Raw genomic sequence first — 17995 nt, 5'->3', positions numbered from 1 at the left:
TTAGGCATGCTGCGTAGGCTGCGTCGCAACGGCGATCGTCGATCGTTCTTTCTCTCTCTCTCTCTCTCTCTCTCTCTCTCTCTCTCTCAACGCGATTTACCGTACAAATATAACTTGCTCTGGGATAGAATTCTGCTTAGCGCTGTGTCCGAGCGGCGTTCCCCTTCTCCTCTTACTTGTACAAAAATTCTATTGACAAGAGGGCAATCTCCGTGCCGTTTTCCCTGTTCCGCTATCGTTTTCGTATTCACGATCAATCTTCGTCGGGAACACAGGCGTCCCGTTTCGCGAACCAAACGCTAGACATCTATCGTACATAGTCGAACGACAGCGTAAATCGTATATAAAACGTAACAAGAAGATTAGCACGAAACATCACAGCGTGTAAATCGAGCGGGACCGCGGAGGGAACGAAGGTGTGTGTGTGTACGTGTGTTTGTATGTAATAAAAAAATACGAATCGTCGAAGATCGTTTGTGAAATGAATCTCCATCGAATATTATCGACCCTGTCAACGTATACTAAGCGCGTTTGGTTGTAGTCGAAGCGATTATCGGTATTTTGTTCGCCGCGACGCGCGACTCTCGCCGAGATCTCGGAAGAATCGCGCGTCGTTTCGATCCGAGGGAACGCGAAAATGCATAGTAATTGGCGCGTTTTTTTCTTTTTCTTTTCTTTTCTTTTTTTGTCGTTTTTGATCCGGCTCTCCGCGGCCGCTGCCGATCGGCCGAGAGGTATCCAAACAGGCTGCTTCGCTCTGTCTTTCTATCGTTACGTGTCCGGTGCAAAGATCTTGACGGTATTCTCGGAATTCTGCGCGTTCGAGCGCATCGCACGCCTCCGCTCCTCGATCAGCTGTCTGCGAGCCTGTTCCCTCGCCTCTCGCGCCTTCTTGTTCGCCTCGCTGTTGGCAGTCGCCTTCGGCTTGTGGATCGGCGCCGCGCGACGCTTCGTCGCGTTACCGTTCTGCGCGCCGACGTTCGCCGACTTCTTCTCCGGCACGGTCTACAAAATCGTCACGGTTAAATACCTCGGAATCGGGCCACGGGTTCCTAGAAGACCAAGGAAGCGGGAGCGGAGAGCGGGAAGAAGCCGATCGTTCATCCTCTCGGCGTAGGAAAAATCGAAGTTTCGGTAGCTGTTCGGGTTCGGGGAGCCTCCAGGATCTTCCACGACGAAATTCGAGAGAACGAGAAGGAATGGGACACCCAAGATCACGTTTATTTCACGATGGCAAGGTACATGAGTCGAGGATCAATGATTGTACAGGAGCCTCGGGTCCAGGAGGGGGTCGTAGAACGAGGCGATTCTCAAGAGAACAAAGAAAAGACTCAGGAGGCCGTACACGTACAAATACAAGGACAACCTGCACAGGGTGCGATTCGACTTCAGAAACGTCACGGTTCGTTTCAATCTGACAGAGAATGGGGTGCCGAAGGGGCTCGACGAGACCTTGAGATCGTATAGAAGGGGTCGCATGGAAATCAGATCCTCCAAGCACCGAGATATCTGGAGTCTTCTTTTCGGAGGAAGACAATCGTTCAGATCGAAGGATCCGATGTCCCCGCGGGTCTGACGAGCGCGGAGAACCGTGAAGTCCGAGCACACGTGGTGCGAAATGTCCAGGATCACGCTCGCGTTCAATTTCGAGGAGTCGAGTCTCTCCGCGATCAAACCGTAGCTGAACCTCGTGACGCTGAGACGACTGTCCAGGCTCGAGCAGCTCTTCTCCGGAGCCAGGATCGCTGGCCTCCTCGGCTCGAAGCACACCAGCGCCGACAGGATCGTCTCTATCTCCGGATTCTTGTTCGGCCAACCGGGAACGTCGTTCGCGACGCTGCACGGAACGAGGGACGATTTGTTCGCGTCGATCGCGACAAGAGCGAACGAGGTCTGCGCGGAGAGATCTCTCGCGGATCTGGCCATCTCTTTGATCAAGTTGTCGCAGAAATTCAGGCACAGATCCTGCCTCGGGACGCTTACTTCCGAAAGAGAGGTCCTCGTTCCACGAGAAACGAGATTCTTCTGCTCGAGGCCTTTGACCAACATTTTCCTCCTTTTGTCGTAAACCCTCATTCGTTTCTGCTTATCCGATTTGTTCAGCGTCCACAACGAGTTCACGCGATTTCGACCGGTGTAAACTTGCCTCAGTTGATGCAGGGTCTCGTAGTTCAGAGGCACGAAGGGTTTCGAGTCGCTGAGTTTCCAAATTATGCTGTGAGAAGCCTCGGGACCCGCCATTTTCGGCGGATCCTTAGCTGCCCGTTTCAGATCCCTCGAAGCACCCTTCGACCTCTGCTCAACTTTATTCGGCGGATCCGGTGCTTGCGCTTCGATCTTCTTCGGAGGATCCTTCGCTTCGTTTCTTTTCTTCATCCTATCGAAGCTGCGACGTTCTTCCGACTTATTTTGTACCCGAGATTTGACCTCGCTCTTCAGAGCATCGACATCCGAGCATGCTTCCTTCGCGACAGTGAAGTTACACGTACGACCACCTTTCTCTTTTATCTTCGATGTTTCCTTATCGTGACCGGTCTTTGCTTCAACAGTCTGAGACCTCGTTTTAGTAGGCGAAGGCTTTTGGAGCTTCTTTCGCATCGGAGAAGACGGTTTCTTCTTCGCATTTACGTGTTTCACGGACGGCTCTTTCGCGTTTGCAGCTACCGTTTCACTCGGTTTCGTCGATTCTCTATTGTTCAGCGAAAAAGTAGCGCTGCGAGTCAGCTTCCCGACGTTTTTATTGGCTCCGGTTTGCGTGGCCGGCGGCGTCAGGGATCGAGCTTTGCCGGATCGATCGATAGTTTTTGTCGGAAGAGGAGCCTTCTTGTCGGCTTGCTTTACAGGAGAAGCAGGTCGTGAGCTTCGAGGCTTGTACCGATCGACGGCGCAGGGTTTCAACGGGTTTTTGACGGACTTGTTCGAAGGAGGCCGCGATCTTGGCCTTTTGCAATTGCTCGCTGTCGTTTCGCGATTCGAGCTTCTTCCCACAGGACTCGAAGACTTCGACTTCGGTCGAGAGATCGGTCTCACGTCCTGAACCAGCAAGTCTTCGTCGTAGAAGTAAGTGTTCAGGTGCTTCTCGTTCTTTACGGTCACCTCCGTGAGACTACTGTCTATTTCCCGAGGTTTCGGATCCAACAACTTGATCTGGTTCGACAGATCGTCCGCGTCCTTTCGAAACAGCACTTTGAACTGCAAGGGATCGTTCACCGAGAACGGCTCGCGAATACTTGGCTCGAGGAAATCTTCGGGAGAAAGTAAACTGTAGGATCCGCGACGCGGTTCACCGAATGGAAATTGTTGCAGGTTCGGTTGCGGCACGTTCACGTAATTAACGATGTACGGGGCGCGCGGTTTTAGCGAGTCCCTATCGGGAAGTTCGAAATCATTTTCAGAGCAATGCGACCGACAGTCTCTGTAATCCGTGCCGCGATCTTCGAAGTCGATAGTCTCGACAGAATTGAAGTTACAAAGGTCGGTTAAGATTCCGAATGCATCGTCGCACGGCTGCATCTCGATTGGACATTTTTCCGGCGCGTCGTCGAATCGAACGCGTTTATTGGGCGCGACGTAGGATGGGAGCGGACTGGGGTGCTTGATAGGCTTTGGCACGCGAGGAGTCCTTCTTGGAGGAGTCCCTGCCTCGGAATGTTTCGGTGGGACATCGATCTGGGACGGTGGGGGAGGGTTAACAGAAACTAAACGTACCTCTTGCCATTGGGAATTTCGTAGTTTCTCGATATGATCGAAAAGATCGTTTACTTGGACCACCTGCAGCATCACCATGTCCCAAAAACCGGCCAGGTCCTCGTTCGTCGTCGGGAACTCCTCCCCGGGCACCTGATTCTGCAACGACAACGTAGTTCCGGTTCGATATACGTACATAGGAAGCCTATTAAACGAGCCCGGGGTCGATAAAACGACGATCGGCTATTTTTAATCGACGCCCAAAGCACTCACAATGTTCTTCTGGCAGAGTCCCTCGAACTGTTGCATCTTTTGCGACGCGAGCAGCCTGGCCTTGCCAGCAGCTGAGCGCAGCTTACCGGCTGCCTCTTCCGGAAGTGCAACAGTATCGCCGCTGACAAGCTCCGCTTCCGCCGACGCAGCGAGCGAGAGAAGCCTGTCCGTCTCTTGTTTCAGCAACTAAAAACCATTTCCAAGACCATCAGCTATAATCGATCCCCGCGCTTGGTTCCGGCTTCTCCGGATACAATACCTTTATGAAATAGTGTCCGTCCTTCTCTTCCGCCTTCTTCTCGGCCTCTTGTGCTTGCTTCGCCACGTTCGTCGAGCTGGCGCTCGGCTCCAGAACGGGCAACACTACTTTCGGAGCAGCTGGCTGTTGATCCGGGATGCTGGCCACGCTGGAACTCAGCTTCTGGGGCTTGGTTTCGACGATGCTGCCGTCTAGGTTCGCCGGCACGGGTGTTTTTGGTTTCTGCTCCGCTTTCCTGGACACCGGCGTTACCCTGCGATCGAAGGTATTAGAGTCGCGCGTCTGGGAATTGGGTATCCAATTAGCTCATTAACGGGCGAATCACCTCTGCAACGGTTTCAGAATCTGCTCCGAGCCATCCGTGGGTCTCCTGGGGCTGACCACCGGCAGCTGAGCGCGGAACTCCGGCCGAAGGTGTCTCAGCACCGGCAAGTTCTTCAGGGACTCCTCGGTGTTCGCGTTGTCCGTCGAGAGGTCGTTGTTGTTGCTCGACTTGCCGAAGCTGGTCTCGCTGACGCTGAGCCTGCTGGTGCTGCGCTTGAAGAAGAAGCCCTGGGCGAGCGCTCCGGGCCCGTACAACCGCTCCACCCGCTGCTGGATGAACGACTTCTCGCTGCTCGACGAAGTGTTCAGCACCTGGTTGTCCACGTCCGCCGTAGAGCCGTTCAGTATACTCGAGTCGGCGAACGAGGTGCTCGACACTGTAATCGAGATCGCGGCGATGCTTTGAACGGTGTATCGATTCGTGTCTCGCAAGAAAGCGGGCATATGTTGCGAGCTACTTACGGTTGCCGGCGGGTGGTGCCTTTGGAGAGGATCCAGAGAAGTGCGAGGTAAACGACTTGTTCTGCTGGCTGCAGGACATTATCTGCGAGACGCCCGGACTGCGTTTCGCGGGGGTGGCCGATCGGATCGGGCTCAGGTCACCGAAGGTCGAGTGCAGCACGCCCTTGTCGACCTCCGAGTAGCCTTGGCAGATGCTTATGGAGCTCCTGGATTCCCTGTACGCCTCCACCTTGCACTCCTCCTTCAGACCGTTTGAGAAACCGTTCTGCCTGTCCATCGCTAGGGGGGAGATCGATTGGCTCTTGGGAGGATAGGGGTGGCCTGGCACGGTGAGATTCTCGTTCGATCTGAAACACGTTTCGCAGCCCCGTCATTTCGACTCGAAACTGGACGATCTCGACGGTCGAACAGACTCGGTACAAGGTTTTTAATAATAATAATAATAATAATAACCGTTTGAGTTCCAGGGGTTATTCAGAAAACATGGTCGAAAAATGCCGAACAGCGTGATAGCGCTTGTCTTAATTAATTGCGAAGAGAACCAAGCGGCGCGATAGCGCTCATTAAAATTGACGAACAAAACAAAAAGAAAAAAAACGAAGAAAAGCAGCTGTGCGATGTACGCGCGTCGCTAAAGCTTGATCGCGACACACGATCTGAACGGCGCGATCGCGCTGCTTGGGACTCGAACGGATAACGACAATAATAATTTGTTTACCTGAAACCCGCCGGGCTGGTGTCCCTCGTGATCAGCCTGGTCCCAGGACTGCTGTCCCTCGATCGAAATCCGTCCCTCAGCTTGCTGTCGTACCGATTGATCCCCGAGTAGCCGCTGATGCTGCAGGCCAGGCCCAAGTAGCTCGGTTTCTTCACTGTCAGCTGTTCCGGCTCGGGGCTGCTGCGATGACCATTGCTGACGTTCAACTTCTCATTGGGCGTCAGGTGGGACTTCTGCAGGGTCTCGCTGCTGCCGTTCGCTAGGTTGTCGGTCGACGGGACCGAGTCGCCGTTGCAAGAGAGATTCAGGCTGTGCAGCGTCTTCTTCGACACGGAGTCTATGGTGTTCTCTGCGCAGGAAAAGTTGCTCGGTTGGTCGTGACTCCGGGATCGCGGCCGCCTATCCTACCCTCGCTAAACGTCGACGACTCTTGGCGAACCGTACGCTCGAATCCGCGTAGAATGCTCGATAACCGGGGACTGCGGTGTTCGCGGCGTCCGCGCACCGCGCACTCCTCGACCGGTGAACTCGTGAACTCGCGAACTAGCCGTCGTCGCACTCCCCTGGCCCGGTGACCCGGATTCCCGAACCGAAAAAACGTGGTCCCCGCCAACGGCGAAACTCCGCGGAGCAGATATCGAAAGATCGGGGATCGACGGCGAGTCCCGGACGCGATGGAAATCGAAAGCGTTCTCGAAGAGAGAGAAAAGTCGGCGCCGCGAGGGTCGATATACGTGCCCGTTCGAAACGCGACACAGGAATAACCCTGGAACGACGACGAGAGAGGCTGGCAACGCGCGATGTCGCGCCGGGGCGAGTCGCGAAAGAGACAAACGAGTCTCCTCGTGTTCTTGGCACCGCCGATAGAAAAGAAGCACCCGTGCGCTGCCCTGCCCTGCCCTGCACTCGTTGCACTCGCTCTCTGCGCCCGCTCGCGATCTAAATCCGATCGAGACACGCCGAGGAAAAAGGAACGGCCCGCAGGACGGTGCCGGAATCCAAGGGGGACCTTGGATTGGTCCAAGATCGACGGCTCGGCGAACGAGGCCTCCGCCGCCGGGTCAAGTGCAAGGTCATCTCCGGCGTCGACCACAGAAATATCAAACGATTGCTCTCGAAACACCGATTCCCGATGCTCCTTTCAGCTCATCCACCGCATCGGTCGCCACCTCCGACAAGCCTAAGCTCTCTAATCAGAACATCTAGTCTAACAGGGGACATCACCATGAAGCGTGTCGCGCTTTCGATACGATACGGGATTCGCAAATCATTGTCCATGTCTCCGCCGATTATTATCCAACGTTCTCGCCGATCATTGTCTCCGAGTCGTAAGTTCGTGCGCCGCGAATACGTTTATACTTTCTGCGACGCATTCGAGTGTAGGACATTTCGTGTAGAACATTTTTGTCTCGAAGATCGAGCGCGTTCTAGACGTCCAATCGGCGCGATGCCCAAAATTATCCGTCCTCCTATTTAAAAAAAAAAATGCAAAAAGAAGAGAAAAAGCAAACGGAGCGAACTTACGGCTCGATCAAATACAATTTAATTTCGCTCGCGTCCGACAGTTCCCGAGAGAGTCGTCTCGACGCGGAACGTTGGCGAACAACTCCATATCGTACGAGAGCGCGCCGAGGTCCGCAGGATCCGCGCTAGACACCCTGCAAAACGGTTATAAAGCAGCTTCCGCAGGCTCGCGTCCGTGATCGGCCGGGTGTCTCCGGTCGGTCCCAGCCTCCTGTAAAACGCTAGACATCGAGGGATAGCCAACCTGATCGGTCGGACGCGGACTGGTCGACGTCCAGGCTGCAGCTGCCGATGCTCTCCTGGCTAGTCATGTTAGGATGCAGGCTGGTCACGATGCCGACGGTGATTTTCGGATCCGGATCGAGGCGACGGTAATTTAGAGGTTGCACCGCGAGGGAGAGCGGCCTGGTGCGGCGATTCGACCTGATGCCGCCGGCGCCTGGGACCGACGGCGTCAGCGTCGCGGCGCAGGAGTCGCCGACGTCCTCCAAGCCCGCTACCTCGCCGCCACCGCGTGTTTGCCCGCTGGCTCGCCGACGATCCTCCTCCCCGCGGTCCTCGTGCACACTGTTGAGTTGCGTTTCTTTTGTTCCGCGTTTCTCTCTTTTAACCGCCACCCTCTCCCCGTCCATCCCTCCCGTCTGGTTTCGACTGACGGGAACAACGGACGCGGCGCGGACCTCGCGCGAAATTCATCATCCTCGAGGCACGTCGCGTATTCTCGTCGTTAGACCGCGCGGATCGGTCGACGAACGGACGTTTTTTTTACAGCCGATTCGATTAGAATGCGCCTGTAATAGCACAGGATCCGACGCGTCTACCGGCGATCGTCGAATAGAGATGCTCGATTTTAGTTCTATCCTTTAGCAAATCGATCGCTTTGGTTCGGCGAATTCGCGCTACGGACGAATCATCCGCAAATCCAAAATGCAAGGTCCAAATTCGTCGTTTAATCTTCAGCAAAGTTCAAGTCGTTTGCAGAAATTTCGAAGAAGTTATTCCGCTATCGAATGGCGTTGACATACTGTCCGACGCGAGCGTAGCTGCGAAGGAAATCTTGGCGCGAGGGGTTGAGAAAGATCGATCGTTTTCCGCGTCGATCCTTCTCGCATCGACTTCAGCAGAGTCGGTTCTTCGGTTTCGATACTCTCGAAGGCGAATCGAACATCTCCATCGTCGAGGCTCTCGAGATCCAGCGAACGAGGGAAGCACCGCCGCTTCGATCGTTCGCCCCGATGATCGAGACAAATGATCGAGCGAACCGGTGAACGCGAGCCACGGGAAAGCGGTGCGAATCGGGCGCCGACGGTTTCGTTCCCTGTTACGATCAGCTGACGGAAACGATGGATCGATTTCCTCGCGGACGTTAATTGGAAGCTGGCGCCGCGCGTACCCGCGTTCTCCGCTTTCACGCGTTGCTTTTTAATCGCCGGTGAAACGACCGCCGCGCGACTTTTGACATCTATCACGGCGACGTCGTTAACTTGTCCGGGAGAAAACGCGGCGGGAAGTCGACCGAAGGAATCGACGATCCCCGAGGGAGCCGCGAACCCGCGCGAGCGAACACTTGTTTCGTCGCGATTCGCGGAACAAAAGCGCGTGGTCCGTTGCGGGCTCTACGAACCGAGAGAGCGAGCAACCGTGGACCGATCCATCCTCCGGGGATCTAATTTTACGATCGGACGGAGAGCGCGGATCAGACGGACGTAATAAATTCGCTGTCCGTTGGTGTATGTACACAAGCCGCGAGCTTCCACGTTCTCTGTTCTCGAGAAGCGAACATTGTTGGACCGCCGACCAGCGCCGGAAATCGAACCGTTCCCCGATTCTACGACGATTCGAGGAATAATCGCGTGTCCGTTCCGAATTGTCGCGTTCGCTGGTCGCACACGCCTCCAAATTATTGTTCGCGGAGCCGATCGTGGGAGAGATTCGCGCGAGGTTCGAGTCGGCCGCGCGCAATCACAAGGCAGCGTGCAAGCCGGTGCATCGGTCCAGTGCAGCTCACTCTCTCTCCGTCTCTTTTCCCCTTTCAAGAATAATCGCATGCATTACGGGGGCGTGAGAGGCGATGCTCGTGCGCGGAGAGGAATCGGCATTGTCGTCGGGCCGATCGACCGATCGATCGATCCTGTTCCCGCCCGATAAGCGTTAATTGATCGCACATCACAGTCGGACAATTTACAATTTTCACAAACGATGCTGTTAGTAGAGGTCTCCGGGTACTCGGATTACGCGTCGTATTCATTTAAAAAGCTGCTGTTGTCTTAGTAATTTTATAACTAATGGGCAACTTCCCAATATCCAATAAATACATAAATAAATTGATAAAACTTTTCGGATCATTCGAGCACTCGGAGGACCATGCTTTTGTTACAGTGATTATTCAATCGCGCTACCCCTCGAGGAGAGAGCGTTCGATCGAAGCGGCACGCGATCGACCGCGGCAAAGGATTTCGGGATCTACGGAGAGATCTACGGATGTTACCGGATCTACGGTGACGGCTGCTCCGATCGAAGGCTCCGGGAGGGGTTGGCGTCGTTCCGATTAGACTGTTAGTTACACACTCGGTATCGTACACGGCAAATCACACGTTCCGAACGCATTATCCTCGCATTCCCGGGGACTCGTACGCGTCCCGAGACGCGTCGAGGCTCTACATGTTTGCTCTCGCGGTGCAAGGTGCAGCCTAGTGCAGGTTCGCAGATTTCGCGGATGAAGAGGGGCGATGCGTGCAACCAAGCGGTGGTATGAGAAGAGAGTGCAAGGTGATCGGAGTATGTATCATGCTCGATCGTGATCCAGATCCTGATCGCGATCGTGATCGCGGCGTCGATCGTCGCGCGAACGCACACGCGTGGGAATGAATGACGGCGTGGGGCCTCTGGAAAATGTCGAACGAACGTGTGCAACGACGCGCGATCCGGTCGCGTCGTTGCGTGCATCGTTGCGTGTGTCTCTCGTGCGTATCGAATGTCCAGCGTGCAATGTCCGCGGATCGCGGTGCGCATTGTGGTCGGACACGCGTTACCGTCGCGTTCGACCGAATGCCAATTGAACGTCGTTAACCGGCGGGTCCTTAACGATGGTTAAGCCGGTGCGCGCTGGAAACCGTCGCGAGAAAGGCGATATCTCGCGGGCCCAGTGAAACCGTTCGTGATGGAACGAAACGGGCCGTTGCATTCGCGAGGATCTGTTCTCCGCGGCGGTTCTTCGCGAAGAAAAAAAAAGAAGGTTTCACGGTGCATTAATTTCCGGCCGGCAGGAGATCTCGAACCGATCGCGACGACACGTGCACACTGAAACTGGAAGAAAGTCAGCCGTACCTCCTACGCCAGTGTTTCCAAAGCAAGAACTTCGAGACGTTCTTTTTCGCCACCGGATTCACCGTGTAGGTGCCGCTCTCGATCTTCAGAGGCATCCTCCCGACCGCTTTTCTTAATATCACCGGGATGACGCCGGCTTTCCCTACCGATATTATTCCAGTCGCTATCCCCGCTCGATCCTTGGATCGCCCATTTATCGGCCACCGCCACGGTTTCTCGCCGTGATCCGAGGACGGATCAACTTTTCTCTCTCGAGAGAAGAAGAACTTTCCGAGCACCACTTCGACCCTCGCGGATTCTTCGCGAAGAAGATCGAGCGCGAACCGCGCGTGGCACGCGTGTCTCGGCGCCGATCGGGCCCGATCGCACAAAGACTCTCCTCTCGTTCCTCTCTCGGCGACCTTTGTCACCGGCAAGAACTCGCGAAGCCACGTTGCTAGGATGACTAGTTACCGAAGACTGGCATTCCCATCTCGTCTCTCTCTTTCTGTCTATCTCGTCCACGCCGCGGCCGGCTCTCTCTCTCTCTCTCTCTCTCTCTCTCTCCCTCTTTCTACGTCCTCCCTCTTTATCTCTCCCCGTGCTCTGCCGAGAGCAGCAGGATATTTTGGGAGCACTCAAAAAACCACACGAAAGCGCACGAGTCGCTCGCTTCCTCTCCTCCTTGGCCCGAGAGGGCGCGCACCACTCGTTCCTCGCGCCAATGGGGAGTTTCCCCGGAGGTTTGTGTATTTTTTCGAATCTGCGTCTCGTCGAATTGCAGTCTAAAGACCTTTCGGAGCTCGAATCTCCGGGGGAAAGAAATATTTACTCGACGGGAACGCCGCGGAAGCGTCGCAGACAAATCCAACCCCCGTAATCTTCGAAACGATGTCCTTTCACGGGACCAACAATGCTGCTGCTCGGACAATGAAACGTCCGATGGCGGCGAGCCGGCGAACAGCGGGCCAGAGAAAAAGGGAAGAAAAGAGAGAAAAGAGAGGGTGTCTCGCGCGCGTGTTGGCAATCGGCGGCATTAGCGGCGGAAGAGGGCCGGAAAAATATCGGGGTTGCCGGTTGGAACACGTGTCCGGCACGCGCGTGTCTTCCACGGCAGCCGGGCTGTCGAAAGAGAGGCTTGTATTTTCGATTTCACGTTCGTAAGAGCGGCAAAGTAGCGCCGGAGGAGACCAAAGGGTTAACAACCGCGGCGCGTGCTCTTTTCGGTCGCTGCTTCGCGCGGCCGCTTTTATGGGCCGCGTAATAGCGCCGCGCGAAGCTGGCCCGCGACCCGAGCAACCCTTTCAGACAGCCGAACGAGCTGTCGCGCGAGTACTTTGGAAAAATCTGCGGAGGGCAAAGTGCGGGAACAAAGCGTCTCGAAGGATAATGGCGAGGCGAAAACGCTTAGCTCGCCGACCACACCCGTGTTACGACGCGAGTCGGAGCCGCGCCGCGCGGGTGCTCGAGGGCCCGAGACGTTAAATATTTGCTCGTGGAAGTCCCAGTTCCGGAGACGCGTGGTTGACAGGGTGTCGTTAACGCCAGCTCGACATTCCCCAAACCGGCTCCGTAAACTGGGGATCCTCTTCCGCGAGGAACCCTTTCTCCTCGTCCGTGACACGGTGTGGAACCTTGTCGGTTTCAATTACCGAGCCCGTAAATCACTGCCAGCCGTTTCCTCGCGCACGGAAATAGAGCGAGAACGAACCAACGACAGGGGGTGTACGAGGGGAGAACGACGGCCGAGGTTGTATAGGATTATCCGTGATCGCCTATTCATTAGAGATGGAATCGAGTACACTAATGTCTCCCTAACTGACGCTCAGATTGTGCAGAAAAATGGACAATTTGGGAAGCGGAGATACGATTATTCGAGCCTTGCAGCTCATTTTTACAGTTGACAATCGATAACCATAAAAAACGAGCCACAAGGCTCGAACAATCGTATCTCCTCTTCCAAAATTGTCCATTTTTGTGGGCAATCTGAGCGTTAATTACAGAGACATTACTGTACATTGCAAGTTCAATCGCTTCCTGTAAATGTCGATTATTTCAAAATAAAGAAATGCGAAACCAGTCGAAATGACCTGCATTCGTAGGTCATTTAGGTAGGTTTAGAAGAGGGGTGGCCAATCTTTTGATCACCACGGGCGACCTGTTTCTTTTAAATTATAGGCGGCGATCTACCAACATCGTATGTGTGAAAAATAGTAATATAAAAGCCAGAAATATGTCTAAATTTGAAATAAACACAGATAACATAAGATAACATAAGGCCAACTAGGAATAATTACGCGGTCGACCATTACGCTTCGGCCGCCCCTGGTTTAGAGCGAAGTATAATCGTTGAGACATTATTTTCCTAACAATCGAAACCCTTAAAACGAAGCTTGGTTATTTAAACAGATTCGAATTCGTGGATTAATATATTGAACTCGATCCCATCCCTACAATCCAGGATCCTCCCCGAAAATCGCTGCTGGCCCCTGGCTCGGTCGTCGCCGAGGGAACACCGTGGAACTCGTAAAAATTCTTGGCGAGCGCGTTTCGCCCGAAACGAATGCATCCCGTTGACCGAAAAACTCCCCGAACGACATAAATAAAGCCAGCATGGCGCACGCATGACCAGCGTGGAACAAGAGCCGCCGTCTGGGAATGCAGAAAGCGCGCGGCTATGAATTCGAATGCAATATGGCGCGGTCGCGCGACGAGAAGAGAAGAGAGCCCCCCGGTTCTAAGGGCGCAGCTGGACGGACGCGGGAAATTGCACGGGGCAATGTTCAAAGTGCTCTTTTGAGGCGCAGCAGCCCGGCTGCAGCCTGTTCCCGGATGACGGGGCCAGGCTATAATCATCCTCGAGCGGGCTGTCGCGATGGAAATCCGTTCGCGGCTTTGGAAAAACTTACGGCGAGGAGCCAGCCAGGCATCTCCTCAGGTTTTTCTGGAAGCCGCCGGAGGTTGAAGAGCGTTGGGACGCGCGCCGACATCCGGCTCGCGTTCGACGCCGCGGTTCATTCAGAAATCCCGGTGAATAAACGGAGTACTACGGCTGAGAAAATAACAGTGGCCATTGTGTCGGTCGTACCGGCTGTTCCAAGGAAACGCGCGAGCCACGGCGCGCAACTCCTGGCTTTATCTCGTCTAATGACCCGGCTGGCGGACACGATAAGCTATCGGTCGTTCCGCGGATCGTTCCGCGAAGTCGGCGACTCGAGACCAGGCCTAAACTCGTGTCGCATTCGATCGCGAACGGTTCGCGGCGTATCGAGGTGTCGCGGTATCGCGGACGTGTCCTCCTGTAAATGGGAAAGCCTGTAGGCGAATTACCGTGCGGATCGCGTGCCCGTCGAAGGAGATACCAACTTATCAGGCATGCCAAGCCGTCTTCCGAGTTCCTTGCTCTCCGGCAAGTCGGGCTCTATCGTTACCCTCCTACTCCATCCTTCTTTTCATTCAACAAGGTGGACACCCGACCGCGAGAACCCGTTTCCGATCGCGACTATTTTCCCCGCCGTGAGCAGGCGGACTTTGAAATCGAGGCAACCGTTGGAAACCCGTAAAGGCCGAGAAACGGACCAAGATCGCGGAACCGAATCGCGCGGAGCCAAGCTCGGAGAACGAAAACCGAGGTCTTCGGGAACGGAGAGGAGATTCCGAGAGAAACCGCGAAGTCACGGGTGTCGGTAGTGCCGTTAATTGTCGTGCCACCTGCCGGAAGAGTATTCCTCTTCTCCGGCCGCGAACAAAGCACTCCCCGATCGATCCTCCGCGATTGAATCCGAATGTACGCAACAAATCACCGCGACGGATCCATTACGAATCGCGCGCCGTGCGAGATATTCGCCGCGTCATTTCAATCGCCGTTGATTCCTCGGCCTGCGGGTCTCCTGCGACCCGGTGCGTTTAAATGGCCACCTTCTATCAGACAATTCTCGGCAATTAAATGAGACAGATGGCTGTGACACTGGGAACAACGGAAAGACTAATAGAGGTCCACGTAGAATACTCGAAATTCTCCCTAATTGATCCGCGGCTTGATTCGCCCTAATTAATTGCGGCTCGTTTTTATAGTTGTCGGCAATCGGGCGACTGGAAAAGCGAGCCGCGAGGCTCGAACAATCGCATCTCCTCTTCCCAAATTATCCATTATTGTGGCAGATCCTTCAAGCTGAGATAAAATTAGGGAGAATTTGCTGTATCTTGGAAAACACGTTCTCGAAAACTTGTCGAACAAAGCACAGAATCGTTGGAAACATCGCGAATGGCACAGTCGTGAGAATGGTGCGTCGTTCGAGGGTTAACCCTTTGCACTCGAGACTATTTTCTATTATTTGACAATTCATTGAATTAAGAGACAAATTGAATAACGTGGAAATTCTTTTGAAAATAGTGTAGCAATTTTTAGCGTCGCCCCAGAGTCGCCGCTCGAGTGTAAAGGGTTAATCGGCGAGAGATTCTCGACTCCGTTCGCGAGAGGAACGGCGGAGGAGGTCGTCTAGTACGCGACTCTCGGAAGAGGACACTCGGGCCCTAGGTAACTCTACCCTAGCGGCAGTGGTCGAGAGAGGTCGCAAAGTATATTGAGTTACGAAATGAACGGTAAATCGAGGGGAGACGGGCCTAAAATAGAGAGCCACTGCCACCGCGACACGGTTTAAATACCGGCATTAAGACAATCTTCCGGTTGCACGTTCGCCGAGCCCGGCCTGCGCTCCCCTCGCGTCGTGGATCGTTCGAGCGTGATCCAGAATCCTAGTATACATACATACATACATACATGCATACTTTCGTTCGAAATTAAATCGTATAGGAGGATCGCAGTCTCGTCGCGGCAACATTTCCGTCAGCGTTAAATCTCTCGGTGAGAAACGAATGCCGTCGGCCGCACAGTTTTCTCGCGGATCCGATCGAAAGAAAGCGCGACGGAGCTTTCGTCGAGAGACGCCACGCGGTCCTTCTTTTTTGGAGAAATGATCGGAGGGCCGAGAGTGCCGCGGTAGCCGCCAGGGGTAAGTGACACCGGCTGAACTCTCTCGTTTCTATATATAAACGAAAATAAAGCAGCCTGACATTTGAACCATACGCTCTCAAGCCCGCGCGTCTCTCTCTCTCTCACTCTCCCTGTGTCGCGTCGTCGACAACGACGACGACGACGACGACGACGACGACGACGATGGCGGCGGCGACGGCAACGACGAAAAGGGAAACGCGCGGCGTCGCGACGACCGGCCGGGAAAAATTGTGTCAGCTAAATTAGGAGAACCGACGGGGCCGGTCCCCGTAGACCGCTTTCAGAACCGCTTTTTTCCCCTGTTTTCGTCCGTGCCGGGATTAATCGATCCCCGCGGTCGACCCGCCGAGAAAGTCCGAGGCGCCCGTATACCGTTTTCCGTCATCGAACCGCGGCGCCGCGATCGCTGCGGAACGAGAGGGAAAGTCTCGCGACTGCGATCGCCTCGGTCATCCCTGGATCACGACGAACAGAGGAGGAAGGGCGAGCACTCGATGCATTTTCAAGAAGCCCTTGGCCAGTCGAGTTCGCGGCGATCCCGACGCTCGGGAGCGTCCGGCAACGCCGCCTAAATGATTCTAATGAAGCAGCACACGCGCGGAAATCGCAAGCATTGTTTCGAGGCGCGTCGGGAATAACAATTCCGAGCGGACGCCTTGATAAGGCATCCCCGGGCAGAAGAAGCAGACGCGGCCGACACTGACGGATCAATCACGAGAGTACCCGCGACTGGTATTCCTCGCGAACGAGGAATTGAACGCTTCCGCTGCGGGCGAGCGGCTTTCCAGGGCACAAAACGCGGAAACGGCCCGAACGCGGCGCGGTGCGGCGCGGCGCGACGCGGCGGCGTTGGGGTTCTCCTTGATTCCGGCGAATTCATTAGCGGACTTTCACCTCGGCCACGGAGTTTCCGCTCGTTCGGCTTCCACCGACGGATACCTCTTCCTACGAGCTGCCCGCGCAGGAGACCGTGACAATGGCTTGTCGCGGGAATTGAAAATTGCCTATAAATAGCGCTTAACAGGCTGCGGGGAACGCGTTATCTGCCCGGAGACCACGCTCATCCGCGGCGATAAAATGCACAGACCTTGCCAATTTTCGTTTTCTGGTTCCGTTAACCGCTGCTAGCTATTTCTCGCTCGTTTATTTATTTATTCACTCGCAAACGAGAGTTCTCTTTGAATCAATTTCCAAAGAATCGATGTTTCGCGTTTCGATCTTCCGGCGAATCCATCTCTGACGTTGCCATTCGGAATCGATCGCTTCGAAAGAATCGCCCAACCCTGGCGTAAACTCGAGAGATCTTATTGGCAGATAAAAAAGTCAATAGTAAGATCCTGAAAACGTATAACAGTTCGGAAGAAGCACCATTTTCGACTCTGCGTCTAGACACTCCGTCTCTCCGTCGCGAAATAAAAACGCCAAAAAGTTCTCGTTTTCCCTTCCCCGGATTACGTTTACGCGGATTTTTATCGGTGCTAAAACCCGGCTGGGATTCGAACCGCCGCCTTCCGATTCGCTGAAACGGCGAATAAATTCGCCATCGGCGGACTTTGATTTCCAATGGCGGCGCATAAATTCCTGCGGTGGGCGTGGGCGGTGGGAAGAGATAAATCCGCGTTTATTCGGCCGGAAGGGTCGACTCTCTCGGAGAGACAGTCAGATTTGGAAATCGCGTCGGATAGTATGCGGGGCCCGCGCGAACGTTATTTTCACTTTCTGCGACGACCGAGAGCGAGCCGCTTTCGGCGAAGGCGGGAAACGGACGTTTTAATCGGCGTCGCGTTTGCAATTTAATCGTCGGCCCCGACGATTCTTCGGCCGGACTCGCGGCCAGACTCTCCGGGATTCGTTTTAATGGGCATACTCGAAAAATTAGAGTCAATTGGAGCCGGCTTCCAGCCTCTGATAGGAACGTGCATAAATTGAGCGTGGGCTTGCTTGCGCTCGCGACCCAGAATCGAGACAACGAGCGGACAACGGCCGCCGAAAACTCGCGCCGAAAGGAACACGTTTTCGGCGCTTCGGTCTCGTAATCGAAGCCTAGAGAAACGATTGAAAAAGTAGCTAGCCAGTCGGAGGACAGAATGGAAGTCGCTGGAGAAGGATCGCGCGCATTCCTTGTCCGCGACTTATGGAAAAATGAATGAGCGTTCGCTATGCGTCACCGTGAGTCATCGATGCGAGGAACAACGGTGACACGATCGCCGGTGCCATTTTCAAGTTGCGTGCGAGCAGATATACGCGTATATTTACCTACGCGACGCTCGGCGAGGATCGCTCGTTATGAATGAGAGACTGCGAGACCGCGTTGCTTTTGCTCGCCGTTGTCGCGCGACGGCGGAATCAAACGTTCCGTGCCGCGGCAAACGCATTGTTCCAATATTTACCGTCCGCATGGACTGCGAGCGATCGCTGTCGCCTTGAG

The 17995-nt window shown here is 54.6% G+C and overlaps 1 protein-coding gene across 3 annotated transcripts in view; it reads right to left on the bottom strand.

Moving 5' to 3' along the window:
* Positions 1 to 172: 172 nt before the first annotated feature.
* Positions 173 to 17995, bottom strand: part of LOC117218833 (uncharacterized) — a 37241-nt gene continuing 19418 nt past the window's right edge. For all 3 annotated transcript variants that reach the window (XM_076521067.1, XM_076521068.1, XM_033467513.2), the window contains 8 exons: positions 7492 to 7814; positions 5724 to 6072; positions 5006 to 5352; positions 4545 to 4920; positions 4220 to 4472; positions 3961 to 4146; positions 3709 to 3846; positions 173 to 1005 (listed from right to left, as the gene is read on the bottom strand). In XM_076521067.1, the coding sequence (XP_076377182.1) occupies positions 772 to 1005; positions 3709 to 3846; positions 3961 to 4146; positions 4220 to 4472; positions 4545 to 4920; positions 5006 to 5352; positions 5724 to 6072; positions 7492 to 7814 (2206 nt within the window). In that variant the 3' untranslated portion in view covers positions 173 to 771. The remainder of the gene's footprint in view (positions 1006 to 3708; positions 3847 to 3960; positions 4147 to 4219; positions 4473 to 4544; positions 4921 to 5005; positions 5353 to 5723; positions 6073 to 7491; positions 7815 to 17995) is intronic.

Source organism: Megalopta genalis, chromosome 4 (genome assembly GCF_051020955.1).
Source record: "Megalopta genalis isolate 19385.01 chromosome 4, iyMegGena1_principal, whole genome shotgun sequence".
In the NCBI taxonomy this organism is placed as follows: Eukaryota; Metazoa; Arthropoda; class Insecta; order Hymenoptera; family Halictidae; genus Megalopta; species Megalopta genalis.
Note: the sequence above shows the minus strand (reverse complement) of the source record. Positions and strands in the feature narration are given on the sequence as shown.